This window comes from Erythranthe guttata, chromosome 8, assembly GCF_056151865.1.
Source record: "Erythranthe guttata isolate IM_541 chromosome 8, IM_541, whole genome shotgun sequence".
Taxonomy (NCBI): Eukaryota; Viridiplantae; Streptophyta; class Magnoliopsida; order Lamiales; family Phrymaceae; genus Erythranthe; species Erythranthe guttata.
Window position 1 is genome coordinate 20,449,525 of NC_142540.1, and position 19,735 is coordinate 20,469,259.

A 19,735-nucleotide genomic window follows, 5' to 3' on the forward strand; every position below is an offset into this window, starting at 1 on the left:
CCACTAAGCACTACTTAACCCACTAACTACAATACTTAATCCACTAAGCACTACTTATTTAATAATTAAAAATTTAGTTAGAAAATAGGAAAGTTAAAAACAATATGTGGAAATAATCCACGTGTTTCAATATATAATTGCTTTTTTAAATTTTTTTAATAAGGTAAAATGAGGCATGACCGCCATATAAATTGGCCCCGCAGAAATCTAGAATTTGAGTTTATGACTTCTGATTTAACCAAGGAATATTATACTACTAGTACTTCACCCGGTCAATGTACAGGGATTAATTTCGAAAAGAGAAAATAATAATATTTAATTGTTTCTGAAACAAATCAAATTCAAAAAAGAATTGAAATTGAAAAAAAAAATTATCTTTTGATCTAGAGTTCTAACATATGAAATGCAATTAAACATTACAATTAAGAAAACGCGAAATGCTAAAGGCGATATGGATATTAAGCTTAAGTGAAATCATTTAATACATATGGTGCAATTATATCATGGAATGTAATATACTATACAACATGAATCTTATTCAAAATAACTGACTTTGCAACAAATACCGTAGCGCAGAAGTAAGACAATACATATTCAAATAACCTCCAAAGTTTATCATTAACAACGTCCGATCAATGATGCACAATAATCAAACAACAATACAACTTGTAAATGTTCCAAAACAAATAAGATGTATACGATATTATCTCCACATAACGATGTGCATAACACGATAGGAACAATAGTACCACATGTTACGGATAAACTTGTACATGTAATGAATGTAAAATAGTGTTAACAAAATGCTCGTAAATTGTATTAATAATATTGGCATAGGTTACTAGTACATACCTAATCATACTCATTGGAAGACTTGTTTGTACACAACATAGTTAGTAATGTTGCAGAGGCAGGATGATTTCCAAATTAAAAATGTTTATTATAAAACATTATACAACAAATATATCAATAATTGACATAATGAAACATAAGATATTAAAAAAAAAAATTATTGAACTATCAACTAAATCAATATAATCGATCAAAAGTATCAAATAAAAATGTTCAAATTTATTTCCAATATTGGAATAAATAAAATGCATTTATAATTCCGAAGAAAAAATATGCAATAATCAAACTCTTATACACAAAATATAATGTATCAACACGAAATGGTTCTACTATTTTTTCCACTACTAATGTTATTAGGGTCACGATTACCATTATGGTTACGGGAATATACCAATATCAATATCAATACTATTGTCAATATCAATGCCAATGATAATATACTAATACTGATATAAATACTAATAGTGATATTGATACTAATAGTGATACGGATAGTGATACCGATACTGATACCGGTACTGATACTGATACTGATACTGATACTGATACTGATACTGATACTAATACTAATACTAGTACTAGTACTGATATTAATACTAATACTAATACTGATAATGATATTGTTGATACTGATATTAATAGTACTACTAATATTGATACTAATACTAATATTAATACTGATATATATACAAATATTGATGTTGATATTGATACTCATATTCATACTAATACTAATACTAATACTAATACGCATACGTATACTCATACTCATACTCATACTCATCAATACCAATACCAATACCAATACCGATACTGATACTTACACTGATACTAATACTAATACTAATACTAATACTAATCCTAATACTAATACTAATACTAATACTAATACTAATACTAATATTAATACTATTACAAATACTAATACTAATACTAATACTAATACTAATACTAATACTAATACTAATACTAATACTAATATTAATACTAATATAATACTAATACTAATACTAATACTAATACTAATACTAATACTAATACTAAATGTTGATATTCATACTAATACTAATACTAATACTAATATTAATACTAAAACTAATAATATTGCTAGTACTACTATCATACTAATACTAATTATAATTAAGTAGAACTTTTTAATTATGAAATATGTAATGTTATTACGACTATATTTAACATACATATATATATGTACTAAAAAAATTCAATACTGATATGCCTAATTGGGCCAACCCAATGGGCCTACAATTTCTTTACCTACTGGGCTACGAGTCCAATATCGAAGACTAATATCACCGAGGCCCAAACACCTTCAAATAAGGCTTGGGCCCAACAAAGCAAACCCAACCCAATAAACGACATATAAATAGAGGTTTTCCTCATTTTATTAAGGTACGTCCTATTAACTGAGCAATACAAAAACGCGTATTCTCTGGACTATTTCTATGATCAGCACGTCTGACTTGAGCGTCGGAGGGGTTTCCGCCGGATCAACCCCCGGCTTAGTTCATGTGTTCTATGATCGCAGGTACCTCAGGATCATCAAGTTGTCAAGCTACTGATCTGCTTTGCTCTCCCAGTTCATTTTCTACACTACCCCAGGTGATCTAAGTAATTAGCATCATCATTTTGGCGCCGTCTGTGGGAACGATGCAAACCAGATCACGTAGCCAACAAGATCCTCCTGAGGCGTCTGCTCGGAGAGAAAAGGACACAGCAAATGACCTCCCACCTAGTGGAGGCTCTGGCTTGCCACCTCCTCCACATCCCATGGATCCGCCTCGCGAGGTTCAGGTGATCCCCCTTGGGGACCAACCACTCGCCGATCCACCGCTCCCTGCTCCTCGAATGGTTCAAATAACCGAGGATGCGCTTCAACGCATGATAACAGAAACTTCAACTCGCGCTGCCATAGAGGCCGTGACCCAACATATCGCCACGAGGGGAGCAAATGCTCCCAACGCGATACCAGCACCTGCTCCACATGTGGAGCCACCTATGGCACCACCGCCATCGACTCCCTGGGGGCTTACATATGCCCCCAAAATATTTCACTCGCCAAGGGTTATCGACTCCCTGGGGGCTTACATCTGCCCCCAAAATATTTCGCTCGCCAAGGGTTATCGACTCCCTGGGGGCTTACATCTGCCCCCAAAATATTTCGCTCGCCAAGGGTTATCGACTCCCTGGGGGCTTACATCGCCCCCAAAATATTTCGTTCGCCAAGGGTTATAGACTCCCTGGGGGCTTACATCTGCTCCCAAAATATTTCGTTCGCCAAGGGTTATCGACTCCCTGGGGGTCACATCGCCCCCAAAACATTTCATTCGTCATAGCAGGAGCCAACGCTCCTCCTCGTGAGGCCCCACTGGGTCCTCAACATGATCAATTTCTACTTACTTCTCGAACGGTTCAGATAACCAAAGAAGACCTTCAGCGTATGATCACGGAAGATTCAACTCGTGCTGCCACTGAATCAGTGGCACCATATATCGCCAAGGTGGGGCATCTCACCCCAGTGGTTCGTGATCGCCTCATCCTAAATGGGGGGCTATCCCATCCTAAAGTTGGGCATCACATCTCAAGGGTGGTACATCCACTTACCTTTCAACCCCAAGGGGTTTCACATCCCATCAAGTGTTTCACGTCCATACTTCAAAAACATAAAAAATGGTATGACGCGCACGCGCGAACCAATGGCACAACCATGCGCATCCACCTCAGACCATAGGTCTCGAATGCCTCATCCTACAGTGGGCAGTTATCCCCATCCTAAGGTTGGGCATCACCCTTACCTTTCAACCCTAAGTGGGTTCACATCCCATCTCAAGGAACGAGGATAATCTCCCTACTCAAAAAATAGAACATCCCCAAGGGGGTGCACATCCGATCTCAAAGAACGAGGATAATCTCCCTACTCAAAAAATAGAACATCCCCAAGGGGGTGCACATCCGATCTCAAGGAACGAGGATAATCTCCCTACTCAAAAAATAGAACATCCCCAAGGGGGTGCACATCCCATCTCAAGGAACGAGGATAATCTCCCTACTCAAAAAATAGAACATCCCCAAGGGGGTGCACATCCGATCTCAAGGAACGAGGATAATCTCCCTACTCAAAAAATAGAACATCCCCAAGGGGGCGCACATCCGATCTCAAGGAACGAGGATAATCTCCCTACTAAAAAAATAGAACATCCCCAAGGGGGTGCACATTCCATCTCAAGGAACGAGGATAATATCCTATTCAAAAAATAAAACATTCCCAAGGAGGTGAATATCAACCAAATAAAAAAAAAAAATAGAAGAAAAAAGAAGAGAATGAAAAAAGAGAAGAAGAAAGAAGAAGAAAAAAGAGAAGAAGAAAGAAGAAGAAAAAAGAAGGAGATAAAATAAAAAAATAAAAAATATATATATATATATATATATATATTTTAGCCAAGCCGCGCGCCCCCCGAGCCGGCCAAGCCGCCGCGCGCGCGCCCCTCCAAGCCAGCTGTGCGCGCGCGCACCGAGAGAAAAAAAAAAAAAAAAAAAAAAAAAAAAAAAAAAAGGAAGGAGGCGCGCGTGCACCGCACGCGCGCGTGGCAGACACGCGTGACGCGCGCGCGTGCACAGCACGCGCGCTTCAGCAAAAAAAAAAAAAAAAAAAAAAAAAAAAAAGAGAGAGAAGAGGCGCGCGTGCACCGCACGCGCGCGTGGCCGACACGCGCCTGACGCGCGCGCGCGCGCGCTTTCCAAGGAGCCCTTGGACTGCGTGCTCCCATCAAATCGCGCTCAACTTTCACCGTCCTCCACCAAATTGCGCGTAGATTTTGACTCGCTTCTCCAAATCGCATGAGAATTTCAACGCGCTCCACCAAATTGAGCGAGCTCTTTAATGCACCTACCAAATTGCGTTCGCTATCAAAAAAAAAAAAAAAAAAAAAATTATTTCGCCACACCATGCCAACGATTAACGCAAGACTACAACACCGATCTACTCTCGACAAGATCCGGTACCCTTTTCAACGTGGCTCCCACATCCTCTCGAGAGTGGGGGGCTTGCGAGACAACTCCCACGAGGAGCCAACTCGCGCAGTAATACAACCCGCAGCGAGACAACTCCCACGAGGAGACAGCTCGCTCGGTCCTACAACCTCTTACAAGGAAACTCCCACGAGGAGCCAACTCCCTACGAAACCATAGCGAGTTAACTCCCACGAGGAGACTACTCGCTCTGTCCTATAACCCGTTGCGAGGCAACTCCCACGAGGAGCCAACTCCCTCGGGTCTCAACGCCATAGCGAGATAACTCCCACGAGGAGCAAACTCGCTCGGCCCTACACACTCGTTGCGAGACAACTCCCACGAGGAGCCAACTCGCTCGGAACTACAACCCGTAGCGAGACAACTCCCACGAGGAGATAACTCGCTCCGTCCTACAACCCGCAGCGAGACAACTCCCACGAGGAGCCAACTCCCTCGGGTCTACGAAACCATAGCGAGATAACTCCCACGAGGAGACCACTCGCTCCATCCTACGACCCGCAGCGAGGAAACTCCCACGAGGAGCCAACTCGCTCGGTCCTACGAACCCACAGCGAGATAACTCCTATGAGGAAACCACTCGCTCCATCCTACGATCCGCAGCGAGGAAACTCCCACGAGGAGCCAACTCGCTCGGTCCTACGAACCCACAGCGAGATAACTCCTACGAGGAGACCACTCGCTCCATCCTATGATCCGCAGCGAGATTACTCCCACGAGGAGCCAACTCGCTCGGTACTACAACCTACAGCGAGATAACTCCCACGAGGAGACAACTCGCTCGGTATCCCAACCCGCAGCGGGACAACTCCCACGAGGAGCTAACTCGCTCGATATTACAAATCCGTTGCAAGGCAACTCCCACGTGCAACCACCTCGCTCGATAATAAGACTCGCTGCGAAACAACTCCCACGAGGAGACAACTCGCTCAGAGCAACCTCAATCCACACGCGCCTAAATCGCGCATCATCAAATGCTCCTACAACTTCGCTCAAGACAACTCCCATGAGGAGACAACTCGCCCGAAATTCACCATATAATCGCAAGCTCAAGTTAGCACGATTACAATCCTAGAAGCACTTAGAGATATTATGAGAATCTATATAGCCTGGCCAGCTTGATTACTCAAATTTATCTACTTGTTTTCGATGGGTCATTCATTAAAACGTGGCCACGGTCCAAACATACTTAAGACCCACGAGGTCTAACAAGGGGCACGACCCCCATATAAAAAAAAAAAAAAAAATCTTGAGAGCCTGATCCCCTCCTCAAGTACATCACGCAGAAAGCTATATGTAAACACATACAAGCAACGCGTCAAAACATTGAAAATGTCGAAAAATAACAACTCCCACGAGGAGAATACTAGCTCCGTGCTACTACATTATCGTGAGACAACTTCCACGAAGACGTAACTCGATCAACTCGATTACCCCAGAGACAACTCCCACAAGGAGATTACTTGATCCGTGCTACTACATTATCGCGAGACAACTCCCACGAGGAGATAACTCGATCAACACTATTACCCCGCGACAAGATAGCTCCCACGAGGAGATAAATCGCTACTACATCGTCGCGGGACAAAACCGACGACTCGATTAATTTATATTGCGGCAACTTTGTCGCGCTATGCGCCAACGCGCATTCACACCCCTCCGACACACGCTCCAACGCGTTTTCGCATACCATTAGGCCATACGCCAATGATCGACTTCTCCAATTTTTACTCTCGACACGATTTGAGACCCATCACAACATGGCCCCCACATCGACTCGAGAGTGGGGGGCTTAATGATATGCCTAATTGGGCCAACCCAATGGGCCTACAATTTCTTTACCTACTGGGCTACGAGTCCAATATCGAAGACTAATATCACCGAGGCCCAAACACCTTCAAATAAGGCTTGGGCCCAACAAAGCAAACCCAACCCAATAAACGACATATAAATAGAGGTTTTCCTCATTTTATTAAGGTACGTCCTATTAACTGAGCAATACAAAAACGCGTATTCTCTGGACTATTTCTATGATCAGCACGTCTGACTTGAGCGTCGGAGGGGTTTCCGCCGGATCAACCCCCGGCTTAGTTCATGTGTTCTATGATCGCAGGTACCTCAGGATCATCAAGTTGTCAAGCTACTGATCTGCTTTGCTCTCCCAGTTCATTTTCTACACTACCCCAGGTGATCTAAGTAATTAGCATCATCAAATACATATGTATGTTATTGGTCATTAGTTGAGTTAAAATAAAGACAGGACAATTGTATGAAGCAAACTTAAAAAATAATAGGCTAAATACCAATTACATAAAGAACACGAATCAAATTAATAATTACAACATTATTGCAGTACTCGAAGCATTACTGGCGATGTGTAGACCGACCAACACACAATCCAGATCTGCCCAACATCAAACTCGGCTTTGCGTGCGAGACCGCCGATTGGTACGATATTTTGTTATCGTCTACCCACGCACATACATGGATCTTTCTTATGGTTAATATTTTTATTGTGAAATACACATATACATATTTTTTAGTAAATGCACTTCATATGAACGATCTTGGTTGAGTCATTGGAACCAATATAGTTCAAATATAAACTCATTATCACCATTAATTGGTATTTTGTTAGACTATAGATAAAAGAAAATTCATTACTTTGGTTTTTAATTTGTTGAAACTAATTAAACGAGAAAACCCTAATAAATCGGACCATGTAATTAAATTACCTTAATAGCAAGTCTTTGAATATACAATACACAGTTTTAATTTTTAAATATGATTAGCTAAAGATCTACTCATAATTATTGTAAAAAATAATTGCACAAATGATTATTTGATTTGCGCGATAATTGAGGTAGGAAATCAATAATTTTTTTTTATACCGAAATTAAGGTAGTAAATCAGCCCAAAAAATCAATATCAAATCAGTTTTGTCTTCGCATGTGAGCAACGTAAAAAACAATATGCAAAATATCCGGACATTTTTGATACTTTATTAGTCAGTATGTTCCTAATTTATTTATTAGAATTATTTATTTTCCCAGTAATTAATCGGTAAATTAATAACATTTGCCAGGGATTTATATATTAATCTATGGTGTTTATGGTAATAATAATTAAAAACCTTGACATTTTGAATACTAAACTGAAATGTTGAACTCTAAAAAAAACTGAAATGTTCAAATGAATACAAAATAACTAATGTACTGGTTCATAATAGCTGATTTTGTGGACGAAGCATTTGTAAACACTTCAAAATAGATTATGAGCAAAAAAATTCATAATCTATTTGTAAACACCACTTTCAAAATACGCATTTGTCGTTTGTATTATTGATATATATATATATATATATATATATATATATATATATATATATATATATATATATATATATATAATTATTTTGCCGTGTTAAGTTTATTTGCATTTTATGCTAATTTTATGGTCGACTCCACTTAATTTTTTTTAAATCAAGGTAATTTAGTATAAATTGTATTTATTTATTATACTTTTAGGTGATTTGTGTTTCAGTAATGTGTATCATTGATTGCATTTTGAACAATGAAAAATTTACATGTTACTCGCAAGATATTAGATGAGTTATAGACGATGTCAATGCATATGCCGTAAAACACTACTTTGATAATTAAGTTTCATGTTAAGGATCCGAGTGTATTGGACGAGTTAGTTGTATCATTCGGGTGACATAATGTATCTTATTTTTTATATCACATTTTTTGTATTTTATATTTTCTTTTATCATTTATCTTGTTTATCTCGGTACTTAAATCAAATGTAATTGATATTGTTTTTAAATTTTAAGATTATATCGTATTATATATCAACTATTCAAAGTTTTTGTTCGATTATTTTATTAATTTAAAACATATTTTCATTTTTTATATTAACCCGTGCATCGCATTAGAATCATCTTTTCATTAATAAAGGTGTTTGATTTACATCATCGACGTGTTTTAGTCATTAAAACATTGAAATTAGAATTGACCCCGTGCATCGCACGTGCGATGCACGGGTGAGTTACTGGTTGATATATATTATGCAATTAACGTGCAAGAAATCCGGGTTGATTGAGTTGATATAAACCGACAAAATCTTATAGATTTCCATGATTTTTTTTCTCAATATATTATTTTCGGAAATAATATGTATAACAACTGATTTTTAGAATGATATATCGAAATTTTAAAATGCACTAGTAACTCACCCGTGCAATGCACGTGGATCAATTCTAATTTCAATTTTTTTAATGACTAAAACACGTCAATGATGTAAATCAAACAACTAAAATAATAATAAATATAACTAGCCGAACTGGATAACGTAGTAACTCCCCATGCAAGTAAAGAGGCTGCCATCGTCGAACGCGTACCTGTAAGCGCTCGGCCGGCAACCGATCTTGAAGAACCGGGAGTAAGCGGTGGGCTTGCACAACTGCGGACTGTTGTACGCTCCGGTACAACAGTACTTCTCCGCGTTGAAGGCGACGCATGCGCTCTTGCATGCTACCACAACGCCTCCGCTTGTCGCGGCGAGGAGGTAGATGTATATTGGGACATTAAACCCGTCCACGTAACTAACATCGTAGAAGTCTTGTCTTCCGCTGCCGCCGCCGAGGGAGAACTCCGCTAGGGAAGCTGGGGGTTGGCCGCCGATGCTGCCGCACTGGAAGAGGCCACCGCAGTCGCCGGTGGCGTAGTTCCCGTTTTGGCCGGAGGGGTCGAAGGAGCAGCCAGTACGTGCCCAGAAGCGGTCGAACCAGCCGACGGGTGTTTCGACGTCAACACTTCCTCCCGGCCTGAGCTGGAGGCCCGTGATGTTGATAGGAGGTTTCCCTTCGATTGCAGGCCATATGGTTTTCCCGCAATAGTTCTTCAGTGTGAAAGTTACGCCGACGTGTAAACATACGAAAGCAATTAGAATAGGAAACCATTTTTATATTTAATAATTAGTAATTGATCAGAAAAAGAAAAAAAAAAATTTTAAAAATGTATGCGACAGAACCTATGAGGTAGGAGACTAGGAGAGGAACAACAAAGCAAAGAGAAGAGCTGAGGAGGATGGAGCTGCCGCCATTTTAGGAAGTGTTTTACTGTATGGCAAATGGCAAATAGGCCCATAGCAAGGGCACTTAATTAAAAGAGACATCTAACTTTTTTGTCTTTCAAATAAATCCAGCTCATTCAAAATTATTTGCAAATAAGAAAAATCATTTTATATATACCAAAATTACCCCCGATTCATTGAAACCCAATTCAACTCCAATTTTATGATTTACACCCTAATTTAGCCCAATTTTATCAATTAACCAATTTTAACACTAATTTTAATTTTGACCCGCCACCACTGGAGACCGCCGGTCTCCGGCGTTTACTTTCTTGTTTTTTATTTTTTTTTTGAATTTTTTCTTTTCTTTTCCGGTAGGTCAACTGTCGTTGACCACCGAGTCTCCGGCGTTGGCCTTTTCTTTTCATAATTTTGTTTTTTCTTAAAAAAAATATTTCAATTATTATTACTGTCTTGGCTGCTAAACTACTGTCTCCAGCAGTTATTTAACTGTCAGAGACAGTAATTTAATTGTTAATTGACTTCTTTTTTTTCTTCAAAAATATATTTTAATAGTATTATTGTATTCGTTGCTAAATTACTGTCTCCAACAGTTATTTAACTGTCGGAGACAGTAATTTTACTGTTAATCGACTCTTTTTAAAAAAAATTAATTAATTAATATTATTGTATTCGTTATTAAATTACTGTCTCCAGTAGTTATTTAACTGTCGGAGACAGTAATTTAACTGTTAATTGATTTTATTTTTTTGAAACTTTTTTTCTTAAAAAAAATTATGTTAATTAATATTACTACTGCCTTTGGTATATTATATTAGAAAGGTGGCGTAGATCATCTTTTTATATTATATTAGAAAGGTACACGTGCGTTGCACGTGGCGTGTTATTGAAAATAATGTTGTGATTAAGTTAGTTGTTTTACATAATTGAGCATGGAAGGTATGCTTTTGGTATTATAACACAAGTGACTGGAAAAGTATTTTCGGAAATGTTCAAAATTAAGATTAACAAAAGGGATTGTGGATGACATTCAGTGGTGTTGTGAGCGTTGTAAATGCAATTAATAAACCATACATGGAAACCGAAAATTGTTGTATTTATTATTTAGTACCTTTGTACAGTAAAATGGAGAGAGAGGAGAGGAGAGGGAGTAGTATGTGCAAGGAAAGTATGGTGTATTGTGACTTATATATAACAGATTACAAATTGCGCTTTGGTAATGAGGGTTTGGTTATTTGGTAGTAAGGTTTTAAACCTTCATTTCAAGAAAGCATTTGCATCCATGCGGAAGAAAGATGATGGATGATAATAAATTTCCCCGATTTGGACTCAAGGACAACGTGCTAGATTAATAATAAGAAACCTCTGAAAATTTTAAGGAGTCCCATATAATATATTAATTAATAATGCATAAAAATAATTTTTAAATTACATGGTACAGTACATATTTTATAGATCTATGAAGGTTTAAGAAAATATAATTTCATTGTTGGTTGGTTGTTGTTGAAGTTCACATCACCATACCACCTGTAGTGCATTGAACTTATGAGATAGAATAATATACACATAAAAATAATTTCATAAATGAATAAGTTATTAATTAATGTATAAATTAATATTTATTAATTTATCGGTAAAAAATGTTGCAATTTACAGAGGTAACCAATCTCGCTTGTCATATTCGACCGTTAGTATTTATGCAAAGAATCAGGATCCCAAATTTTCGTAAAAGATGCAAATGAGAAGATCAAGCTAGGTGATTAGGTGGGGTTTCGGCCTTTGTTGGGGTCATTTTGCCATTTTCAGCATTTTTAATTTATACAGGCTTCTATACTTGAGTTTATTACATTTTCTTCCCCTCCTGGGGCTGTTTTGTAATAGAATAGTTAGGGTGTTCTATGAATTTTTATTGCCATTATGAAGAACTTTTTTTCCTTGTGTAGGCATACAAAGTTTTAATGAGGTCCTAAATATTTTATAATAGTGGAATAACGAAGTTCTTTTGGCTGAAAAAATTAAAAAGTAAAAAAAAAAAAAAAAATTATCGACAAGTTAATAATTCGATTTTCATGACCCCAACAGTGCCGCCAACAAATTATCTCAATTGACCACCAAAGATTATAAAATGTCATAAATACCCTCAAATTTATAATCCACCACTCTTCTTTATATTCACTTAATTATCATGTATTGTACGTTATTTTTTTTTTTTTTTATTTTGTAATTATTTTTTTTTATTAATTTTTACAATGAAATATTTATTACAAAATATTTAAACTTCCATATCAAATGACCCACAGATTATGTAATTTTTATTTTTAAGAAAACGAAATTATATTAAGCCAACTTGCCAATTTTGGAAGAAGTTCAGGACCTTCCATACAAGCAATCTTAATTTATTTCTTAAAAAACATGAATTCCTGCTCTTTTTGACATTCGAAAATGTTTTTCTTTGACGAAAGTATTATTTATTTAAGCTGGAGAGGGCGAGATTTCCAATGAAAAATGTGGGATTTTTTTTATAAATATTTTAATTAGTTTAGTGGTAGATGCATGCTTTATAAATTTGTAAAAATATAAGGTGAAAGAAGAAAAAAAGGGGGTAAAATTGGAAATATATTTAATTTGGTAGTAAAATAAGATATTTTGAGGGTGAAAATAGCATATCTCTTAATTTATAGAGATTTAAATGTATAAGTTATTAAATGTTCATTGACATAGTTTTGTGAATCGTTACTTTGAAATATCAGACTAAGTTTATATTTTATTTTTTAAAATAATATGTTTTATTGTACTGGTAAAACATGCATATAGACTTTGTAATTAAACTACTATCTCAAAACATAAAAAAAAAAAAAAAAAAAAAAAAAAAAAAAAAAAACTTTGCTCTCTCTCTCTCTCTCTCTTAGAAAAATATACGGTCTATAATGGAATTACAAATGGATTTCATTTTTGGCTTTGATTGAATTTCAGTTTCCCGTTTGTTTGTTGATTTATATTGGGTTATTAGATGGTGAGGGAAACTTTTGGTGGTTGTAGGTGTGTGGGGGAGAAGATAAATCTGGTTTTGGGGTGTGGGTTTAGGTTGGGAAGATGACTTTATAGAAAATATTGGAGATTGAATTGAAAATTTTGAGAAATTTATTTTGGGCTTTTATTAAAATTTTGAGGTGAATTTATAATTTTTTTAAATTTCTTATTTAAAGGATTTTTGAGTATTTTTGCCTCAAAAGCACATCCTCATTCGCACATTTCGCGAGGGCTACACACGTTCAGCTCGCAGAGGCCTTATTGCCTTTGACTAATTTTCATATGGGGGTCTTTGCTAATTCTTTTAACACAATGGTTTTTTCAGCAATTTGAGATTATACAAAGGGTGGTAAATGACTGGGCAACGGTGGAGATGTTTCAAGACAGCATTGATGAGGTAAAAATTGTAATGCTGAAAGTATTCGTGCCTTTATATACAATTTGAATTTAATCCTATTGACATCTTGATTAAATAAGTCATTTCCCTGCTATAATATAATTTTCTTTTACACACACATGCATCCAAGGGTGGTCGTACGTAATTTTAGAAAATATATTTTTGTAATCTAAGCTATTGGGTTCTAATATTGAGTTGAGTTATTGCTTTGTTATTAGATTTGAGTTAATGTATTTGTTGAATTTCAACAGAAATTAGTTAAATTCTTACAAGATAAACTTTTGTTAGGTGACATCAATATTTTTGTAGATATATTTTGTGAAATGAGTTTTGGTTTGTGAAATTAAAGGTCAATCAAAACATGTCTTGAAAATACTTATTATAGGAATTGTTTGAAAATTTTCAGCTTATGAAGCCTCTTGGTTATTTGTAATTAAGGTGTTTTTAAGGTAGATGATGGTGATTCTTTTGTCCAATTCGGCGTGCAAAGAGAGATGTTGCTGGTAGGCCTGAAGTGCCACCAAAACGAAGTGTAGTATGTGGCAAATGTGTTGTGCCATACGAAGGTTTATCGAAATTTTAGAAATATGACAGCAAATTGATTACAAATGTAATGGAGCTACTGTTTTTTGGGTTAAGATCACCATGTAGTATACCAGACATGTGAAAAAGGAAGTTGTTAGTAATCTGGATATTTGATTTTTTTATGCAATAATGATCTTGGTCTATATTAGTGTTATGTTACATGAACATATTCATTTTGATATGTTTTTACTGTTTATCAGTGTTTATTTTAGGTCGTCTTGATTGTGTCTACTGCATAAACATCATCTGGGTATATTGGTTATTTTATGTTTTATCCAAATAAAGCATGCAATCCAAATGTAAAACTAAATTTCTAATCATTTTGTCCCCGATAACCTTACAGAAAAAATGTGTTTTTACACATATTAAATAGTGGTGTACAGTACAATCCAAGTCATATAATCTAATCCATATTATCCCTCCATGAAACCAACATAAGCCTAAGGGGCCGAATTCGACGGTGGAGGCAACCCAGGCTATTCCAATTAATGTCGTGGTCTTATGTCTTAGGCGGGGCCAGCGCTTGTTAGGTAATTTATGTTGTAAATGGCAGTTAATTTAATCATATTGAAACTGTAAGATACAATGTCATAACCGAAAAATTGGGCAGGCACTTGGATGGCTAATGTCTGGGCCGGGCCGGGAGCTTCAAACACCATCGTAGAAGCAGTTTGCTGGAGTGGTGTGGTACTGTAGAATGTCAACTGTGTGGTTACTGGGGAAGGTATATTCATTTGAAAAGATATTTTTTTGGTATTTCTTTGTTCTTTTTGAAGTTTCTATGATAAAGTTGGTTTATTCAATATGTTCTTTTGTTTTTCCTTTTTGTTTTCCTGTTATATTTATAGGTTCCTTCTCTATTTGTTCGTGAGCTAAGACATTACATTTATAGCGTAAAATATAATAGAGCCGTAAAAGTTTGTCAACCAGGTAATTTATTTAGTGTAATTTATTTTGAAGTTGTTTGGTTAAGTTGATATATTATTCCATTTTATGTTTGTTTCCCAAGCTGTAGAAAACTCACATCCTCTAGTTTTTTGTGTTACTAATATTAGTCTACCTTAGATAATAGAGATACATCTATAAATTTATTAATGTTTGTTCGATAAAAAAAAATCTTCTTTTTTGTGTGTTGTAAATGACAGCATTTTGAGTGTCATATCATATCCAAAAGAACATAGAGTCTAATTGATTTATAATTTCGGATGAAAATGTAAATCGAGTGAATTATGCCAATATGAGTATGTATAAATTATAATTATGCCAGTAAAAGAAACTGGGCATCAAGTCAAGTCGATAATGTCTTAGAAGAACATATGTTGAAAAACATTAGACTTCCAAATGATACGAAAATAGGAAAAATAATACTATGAAATAATCTTGTACATAGTCCCCGTTGAGAGCACATCGTTATGGTATTTGTAAATTTGTAGAACTCCATGTGAACCTGTTCAAAAGATGAAAATATGAGGATATATTGGTTTACATCAGAATACATGAAATTGGACACTTCGCCAATGAAATATAGGTTATCCATGTATGTCACCAGACAACTCGAAAATGATGTATTAGAGGTATGATGAGGTGTAAGTTAAGATTAAAGGGAAGCTGAATCATGTGTATGTTGCTGCTGAATAAATATAAGCACAAGTATGTATTCTGCTTACCATCGTAAAGTTATTAGCATTCTATAAATGGTGTTGTGCTTTTGTCTTGTATGTCTTTGGACCCAACGTCCAATGATAAACCTATAGAAAATATATATTATTAATTATTAGATGTTGAAAGAATATAAGAATGTATTTATAGTTATCTATATATATATATATATATATATATATATATATATATATATATATATATATATATATATATATATATATATATATATATATATATATATATATATATATATATATATATATATATATATATATAACTGATAAAAAAAATTCCTTTCTTACCCGTACTGAGTACTTCTTTGTAGACAACATTTTTTGTTGTCATTTTGTCTCTAACGTTGTTAGTGTCTGGCTTGATTAAGACTTTAGTTGTAGACATTGATGTTCCTCTTGACAACGCTACATATAGTTGGCAATGAGAAAATACCGATTGTGGCAAATATACTCCAACATTAGGTATTGTTTGTCCTTGCGCCTTATTTATAGTCATTGCAAAACAAAGTCTAATTGGAATTACTTGCGCTTAAACTTGAATGGGTAACCTTCATTGCCGGTGAAAGTGGTATTCTAGGTATGAAGACATGTTTCCATGTGTGTTGACCGAATACAATCTCTGCATGAAGGACATTGTCCTTGAAATCTTTGCATACCATTCTCGTTCAATTACACAGACCATTTGAAGGGTCCAAATTTCTCAAAGGAATAGTAGGCAATTTCTCTTCAATAGGAGCTTATGGGGAGGCAAGCCATTTGGAGTTAGAGAATTGAGGAAATCTTTTTCATAACCATTGTTTGTATCGTCAATTGCTTCATCAAAACTAAAAAATGTTTGTGGTTCTCCCGGGAACATTGAGATCATCTTTTCATTCAATTTGTCCACATCCTCGTTTTTTGCTCGACTTGTCATGTAGTCTGACGAATGGGTATTATTTGTCAACCTTAGAAAAATTTCAGCAATAAGGCGCTGTATAGATCTTTCTTCAGTATCATAGTTCACAATCATGTCATCTGGAATTTTGACATTCCCTTCACTGTCTGTTGGCTCGTCTCCATTGCCAATTCTGAGTAATAAATCACTGCATTGTGTATCCTTATGTGCTCTCATATTTCTTGTCAAAGTGATTTTAACCATATTATTCCAAAGATTTGATTTGACCAAACTCGCATAAATTGTTTGGTGAATTGTAGCCCTTGGAACAACAGGTAGCACTTGCCTAAAATCTCCTCCAAAAACAATAACTTTGCCTCCGAAATGCTATATGTTTCCCATTATGTCTTGAAGGGATTTATTTACATTCTCAATGGCCCATCTTTTTGCCATAGGTGCTTCATCCCATATAAGCAATTTTGTTTTACGGAATAAGTTAGCAGTTCCACTTTGCTTGGATATATTGCATTCAGTTGAGTCAGTGGCATCTATTAGAATTTTAAAACGTGAATGAGCTGTCCTTCCCCCAGGCATTATTGCAGCCGCTACCCCAGATGTTGCTGTTGCAATCACTATTTGTTTTCTGGATCTGAGATGAGCCAAAAGTGCACCGTATAAAAATGTTATGTCACTTCCTCCTGGTCTGTCAATGAAGAACATTGCAGGCTTCCCTTTTCGTACACAATCTAATATTGTGTTGAAAGCCTTACTTTGTTCCTCATTCAGTTTATTCTCTGCTTCTTGATCTTCCATAGGAATTTCCAATGACAATTCCTCTTCTATTTCTCATGACCAGTCAGCTGATTTATTTTTTGCACCTGTTGAAATACTTGGAAGATCATATGACTCTAGTGTTTTTCCCATGCTTTCCAAGAAAAAATTCAAACTTTCCAAAGTTTTGGTATGTTGTAACTGAATTGAAGTTCCTGGTTGTTTTTTGAAGTCTTCAGACATTACTTCAATGTATGTATCCCATAGATTCCTCACATTTGTTGGAGCACAATACACCAAGATAATTGCAAATAGTCTTCGTAAATCATGTGGCATTTGGAAATAGATGGCTTCATTTAAAAATTCAATGATACTTTGATCGGACTGTAATAAACCTCTTTTTTGGGCGGCTTCCTTGAAATTAGAGCATCGTATTCCATCTACACTTAAGAGATCCTGAAAAGATGTCGGGCCTCTGACATGATTCAGTAGTGACCTCAAATAATATTTTTCCTCTTCCATAGGATTTGCACCATGTATACGTCCTATGACATCTTTTTTCTTCCTCTCTTCTTATCCCATACATAATGTTCTGGGAATTCTTTGTAAAAAAACTTTCTTGCTTTTTTACTTGTTGAGCACATTGAAAAATAGGGGAAATGAGGGATAACCCCCTAGTTTTGAAAATATATAGGGCTAGGTCCAAAGAATTTTTCCTTCCTAGTCAAAAACCCAAATTTCGAACTTAATTTGTGAGACCCCTGAACAATATGAAATACCAATTATACCCTTTCACTATATGAAATAAATACCGAAACCCTAGCCGTCCACATCATTTCAACTCACAACCACCCCCACTTCTGCTCTTTCTCTCTCTAAATATTTTTCCCTATATTTTTCTTCTTCCCAAATTCATGCTTTTCTCTTTCTATAGCTCTCTCACACTCAGCCTCTCTTCGCCGTTCGATCCGCCTCGAAGTTGCCGCCGCGAGACCCGAAGCCAAAGTAAAGGAAGGGGTTCCGTCGTCGCTTCACCGCTTCGGATTTCCGCCACTCGAAATGTTCTGTTCCACCACCGTCCCCATCTTTAGCCACCGGTCCTCCGACGATGTGATCCAGCGACGCCTTCGCTCATTTGGCATCCATTCCTCCGATCCAAACCGTAGGCCGTGGCATAGCAATTTAGAGATTTCTCGCAGGGCTGCTTCCTCTACACGGTTCATGCCGCACTAGCGCAACAAGCCACCGCGAGATCGGAACTTGTCGCTTGAAAATTTTGAGGTCGCCGATCTGTGGTAATTTGTTGTGATTCACAGTATTTGTTGTTTGTGGATCTTAATTTTATTTTGATAAATAATTAGTTTTCAATTTCTCACTCACATTCTCTCTGATAGTGTAGAATAAAAAATTATAAATGTTTCATGAACTAAGTCTTACTTTTGGATAATACTAAACATTCTTTGCAAACTACGGCCATAGTTGTCAGTCGGGCAGTTCTTTATCAATAGAAGAGAGTGTATTGTGTATGTGATTTTAATTTTATTAATAATATTAGTTGTATTGTGTTTGATGTTTTGTCTAATTGTTTTGATTTTTGTTTGTCCTTTAATTAATTTTTGGTGAATTTGTTTGGATAATGGATTTATTGAGTTTTTTTTTTTCTTTTTTTTTTATAAACGGTGACGTTGTTGCTTTGATTTGACTATCATTGGCCATATCTGAGAAAAAAGAAAAAAATATAGCTTTTCGTATAAGGTTCGATGTAATTTGCATTTTCCATTTTTCTTTTCGTTTTCTCTAACTGGTATTTTCTTTGCCACAGGGATTGTTGTTTTTGCCACTTCTATACAGTAAGAAATGTTGGGGAGAAGTGCTTTACTACATGTTACTATAGTCATATATGGTAACATGACTATATGTTACTATAGTCATATATAGTAACATTACTACATATATGGTAACATGACTATATGTTACATAGTCATATATAGTAACATTTTTTTTATAAGTATCATATATAGTAACATTACTACATGTTACTATACTCATACATAGTAACATATAATAACATGACTACATGTTACTATAGTCATATATAGTAACATATAGTAACATGTAGTCATGTATGGGTTATGTGTGTTTTTAATATAGTGTGATGATGATGATTTTGTTCTTTGTTGAAGAACATATGCATGTGATTGTTTATTTCTATCTATATTTGTACAATTTGATATATAATATCAATATTTATTTCGATCTATATTTGTACAAGTTGATTTATAATATCAAGAACTAAATTGTGATTTTTGTTGTTCGTGTCGATGAAGTTCTTTTTTGTATATAATCAGCGGTTTACATATTCGGTCGACTATATATAACTATATATTTTTGGGGTGAAAAAAGTTA

The 19,735-nt window shown here is 35.8% G+C and overlaps 2 protein-coding genes, 1 long non-coding RNA gene and 1 pseudogene across 3 annotated transcripts; 1 reads left to right on the forward strand and 3 right to left on the reverse strand.

Moving 5' to 3' along the window:
- Nucleotides 1-9,234: 9,234 nt before the first annotated feature.
- LOC148768775 (pathogenesis-related thaumatin-like protein 3.5 pseudogene) lies at nt 9,235-16,343 on the reverse strand (annotated as a pseudogene).
- A 41-nt stretch (nt 16,344-16,384) lies between these two features.
- Nucleotides 16,385-16,822, reverse strand: LOC148768776 (uncharacterized). Its single transcript, XM_088821342.1, has one exon. It carries the CDS (start codon nt 16,820-16,822, stop codon nt 16,385-16,387), a length of 438 nt encoding a protein of 145 aa, XP_088677468.1.
- A 123-nt stretch (nt 16,823-16,945) lies between these two features.
- On the reverse strand, nt 16,946-17,371 carry LOC148768777 (uncharacterized). The gene has a single exon (XM_088821343.1). The coding sequence runs from the start codon at nt 17,369-17,371 to the stop codon at nt 16,946-16,948; it is 426 nt and encodes a 141-aa protein (XP_088677469.1).
- A 782-nt stretch (nt 17,372-18,153) lies between these two features.
- LOC148768778 (uncharacterized) lies at nt 18,154-19,645 on the forward strand. The gene is made up of 2 exons (XR_016032907.1): nt 18,154-18,624; nt 19,152-19,645. It is a non-coding gene; the product is annotated as an uncharacterized LOC148768778 (long non-coding RNA).
- Nucleotides 19,646-19,735: the final 90 nt, after the last annotated feature.